This window comes from Zerene cesonia, chromosome 24 (assembly GCF_012273895.1).
Source record: "Zerene cesonia ecotype Mississippi chromosome 24, Zerene_cesonia_1.1, whole genome shotgun sequence".
Lineage (NCBI taxonomy): Eukaryota > Metazoa > Arthropoda > Insecta > Lepidoptera > Pieridae > Zerene > Zerene cesonia.
Window position 1 is genome coordinate 1360668 of NC_052125.1, and position 4175 is coordinate 1364842.

General features: G+C 36.1%; 1 protein-coding gene across 1 annotated transcript in view; it reads left to right on the forward strand.

The window, feature by feature from the left end:
• Positions 1-4175, forward strand: part of LOC119836340 (bromodomain adjacent to zinc finger domain protein 2B-like) — a 62284-nt gene that overhangs the window by 44377 nt on the left and 13732 nt on the right. Inside the window, exons 27-32 of the mRNA XM_038361642.1 lie at positions 407-424; positions 1110-1279; positions 1656-1804; positions 2210-2326; positions 3098-3244; positions 3770-3910. Of these exons, the coding sequence (XP_038217570.1) occupies positions 407-424; positions 1110-1279; positions 1656-1804; positions 2210-2326; positions 3098-3244; positions 3770-3910 (742 nt within the window). The remainder of the gene's footprint in view (positions 1-406; positions 425-1109; positions 1280-1655; positions 1805-2209; positions 2327-3097; positions 3245-3769; positions 3911-4175) is intronic.

Consider the following 4175-nt stretch of genomic DNA (forward strand, 5'->3'; position numbering starts at 1 on the left):
AGATTCGAAATTCAAATGTAATATTTTTTTATAATTAAGTGTAACAGTATTTATGGCCAGACTAAGTATAAAAGAAAGATACAAAACATTAAATAACAACAAATCGTTTTTATTTTTAGTTTTATATCATTCAAATGCTTTATTATTCCCGCGCCATTTTCCCACAAGATGGCAAAGTGACGCAGGTTCGAAACCCGCCACATGATTAAATTTTTTCTTAATAAAAATTCTGAATACACCCTTTCCACTATTTGTATATATTTGAGTATTCGCTGACTTTTTAAATATAATTTTCGACTTTACACCCATAAAGATAAGGTCTTATTCAAAGCGTATCATAAAATGTGTGTTTTCCGTAAATAATGTGTATGTTTGTTTCCATCGCTGTTGACGCCGATCGATACAGCAAAAATATATAACTGAGGTAATTGTCCAACTAGCATTTTAACAAGTAACGTTTGGATGCAGTTATATGGGGTTGGCTTATATTTTGGTGGTTTATCGTAATTTATTAATGTTATGAATGTGCTTTATGCTTTTTAAATGGTGATGCTTATTTTCGGTATTTTATGTTTTATTTTTGAATTAAAACTTTTGCAAATAACGCTGCAAGTTATTGTTGAATTTACGTGATTTTCAGGACTAGGTTTTTATTAAATAAAGCTTTACGTAAACAAACGCTTTTTGCTTACTAATTTCGTAGTTACTTATTAGAGATATTGCAAAATACATAAAAATAACTACATTTGAATTTAAAACAAACATTCCTAAAATCATAAAAAGCCATAATGTCAGATCTTATTGAAATAGAAAGGCGCCAGCTTTCAATTAAGAAAAGGATCATTAAAATCGGTTCACTTATTCGGAAGTTGTGAGGTGACAAATTCAAACTGTTTTCGTCTCTTACGCTTATCTTTTGAAGTGCGATGTGACGAATCATCAAGTACCTATGAAATCATTTCATCTACAACGAAATACTAAAGGCTAGTCATATCTAAGTTTATCCAATCATTTACTAATTACTTATTTCTCAAGAAAAACAGATCGTCCAATCTTCTCTAATAGGTATTCACATTTTTCGAAATTTTAATTTAAAATTGTTCCAATAGGAAAGAGAAAGACGACGGCAGCACACGACCTTCATCAGGCAGTTGGATTCGAGGAGAAGATGGGAGGAGAGAGAGAGACGGAAACACCAGAACCTTCTGGATCGATTGCTCGTGAAGGAGAAGAAGTTACAGCAGAGAAGGAAAGAGATGGAGTTATTGGCTGAGCTAAGGTAAGAATCTAGGTCTATAAAAGAAAATTCATGTCAATACAAATCGTAATTTAATATGAAAGTAACTCTGTTTATTGTTTCCGCTTTTACACCTTAATTACCAAACAAGTTTTATTAAAATTTGTAATTGAATTAGTCGGCATATTACAAAACCCTGAGTTATTGTTATTGTTTAGCTTATATGAAAAATTCCCGTGACACAATTTTAGTTACCAAACTCCTCCGAAACGGCTGGACCGATTCTTATGAAATTTCTTGTGCATATTGGGTATCTCTGAGAATCGGCTAATATACTTCACTTATATATGTTAAATTGTTTGTCTTTTTTGTTAAATTAAATAATTTTTATTAAATATATCCCCCCCCTCCCCAACAGAAGGCCGCAAGAAGACTCCTCCCTATCAGACCACAGGCCGCTGCCGAAACTCGATCGCATCCCGGGGCTGCGGCTACCAGGACAGGCATTCGCGGATCTGCTGCAGACTTATGAGTTCTTGAATAACTTCGGACAGGCTTTGGGATTTGGTGAGATTTTTTATTATTTGTATATAACAATTAATTAATTACCTAGTTGTTCGCCCATGCATAAAATATCTGTCATCTATCAACAATCTAATCAATACATCAAGTATGAGCAAGATTATAAGCCAGTTTTAAAACAAATACAAAGATCACAATGAATGGACTGCTTTTTTGCCGAAAACAAACTGACACACATTAATAACACGCAAGCATTAATATAAAAAACCTAAGATCCACAGTATCATACAAAAGTAGCACTCAGAACTGTCGCTAAACAATCACAGATATAGCTACGCGTGTATTTCAAATTCAACCTTATGCGAACGACTTAAAGTTTTTATCTAGACGCGTGTGACGTATTGCTTTTTTATAAATGGACAAAAGCAAATAACTATTGTGATTTTTCAGACATGGAGTCACTGCCAACCCTGGATACGTTGCAGCAAGGTTTGATACCGGACTATAACCAGGATGCGGAAGACGAATTGATTTCTGTACTTACAAGGCTTTTGGTATTAGCTATTGGTAAGTATTTTCTAAATATACTATACCAAAAATTGACTGACTGATGTATAACCACCACAGACCAAACTACTGGGCCGATCGGGCTGAAATTTGGTATACAGATAGACACTAATGTAAGACATCCGCTAGGAAAAGATTTAGATAAATTCTGCCCTCAAGGAGATAAAATAGGGGATGAAAGTTTTGTATTGGATCAGACACTATACACAACAATATTTATCTACACAAGGATTCGAACCCACTAACATAATTTGCATATAATTCTGCATATATTCGGCATGTAATATTACATGTATACTAATATTATAAAGCTGAAGAAAGTTTGTTTGTTTGAACGCACTACTGGTCCGTTTTGAAAAAATCTTTCAGTTTTAGATAGCCCATATATTTAGTCTATACATGTACCACGGGCGAAGCTGATGAGCTGAGGGATGGACCGCTAGTTATTCATACGCCTTCACTGGTATAACTGGATTAACTGTTTATCAGACATCAAAATTGTATCTATTTTCATGAAACAAAATATTTGAATTTCACACAAACTATTCAACAAATTTTTTGTACAGACTGAAAAATACTCACAGGAATTACGAGTAATAATTGCCGCCGAAATCTGTACAACAATCAAGCTTATAGTCAAGCAAACAAAAAAAGCTACAAAAAATTAAAAAAACTAAAAAATAATCCTTTTTTCCAGAAGATTAGGGTATAAAAACTACAAATAGAGCAAAAAAGGCTATAAAAAATCCTAATTTCTTTTCTTTTTTCCAGAGGACCCCGGTATCCCCCACCCGGGGAGACACACCACGCTCCTGGGGCAGGCCATCCGCCTCGGGGACATCACCCCGGACAACGTGTCGGAAGTGCTGCGGATATATCTGTACGCGTGCGCTACCGGCGAGGTCAAGGCGCTTACCGGTATGGACTGACTTGTTCTTATAACTCACTAGCGATACGTCCCGGCTTTGCACGGCTGAAATTATTGATTTATTATACACTGGAACAATCATGTCTTTTCACGGATTGGGGCAGCTCGCACTGGGAAGTACCACACCCCTATTGAAAACCGGCTTGAAATAGTACGTGTAGTTTGAATAGCTGTTTCCTTTTCCTCATCTTTCCCCAGTCTATCTCTTCTTTCCAGTCATCAATCCTTTTGCTATATCTTCCCGCTTAAAAGCGGGCAGCGTTTTCGCCAAAAAACTGCCTCTCCGAATGTTCATGGGCGGTGGTGATGACATTATCACATGAACAAACATATCAGTATCAGTAGTAGTATATACTATTATAAAGCTGAAGAGTTTATTTATATGAGCTCGCTAATATCAGGAATTTCTGATCCGATTTGAAAATTTCTTTCAGATTTAAATAGCCCATGTATCGAGAAGGCTACGGGCGAAGCCGGGGCGGACCGCTGGTCTAAATCTATATATATTTTTCCAGGTCTAACAGTAGAACGAGAACGCGAGCGGCGAGTCGCCGACCACCATCAGAGCGAAGCGGAGATGCTGCAAACCTGCGCCAGTACGAAAAATTCTGCGTACTACGAACATTTGCATAGCAATGCTACTTATAAGCTATCTGGTAAGTGACAATCATAATTTAGTAGGTATTAACTCTGGATGAGTTCTGTTTAGCTTATCTGTCAGTTAAAAACACAAACAAACTTTCATCCCCTGTGTTATTCACTTGGGGGTAGATTTATCAAACCTTTCTTAGCGGATCCCTACATTGTATTTTATCTTCATGCCGAATTGCCGAATTTTAGTTTAATTGCTTGAATAGTTTAGTCTTTTTATGACATAAGCGTTGATAGATCAGTCAGTGGGTCACTATAACGTTTTGCAAT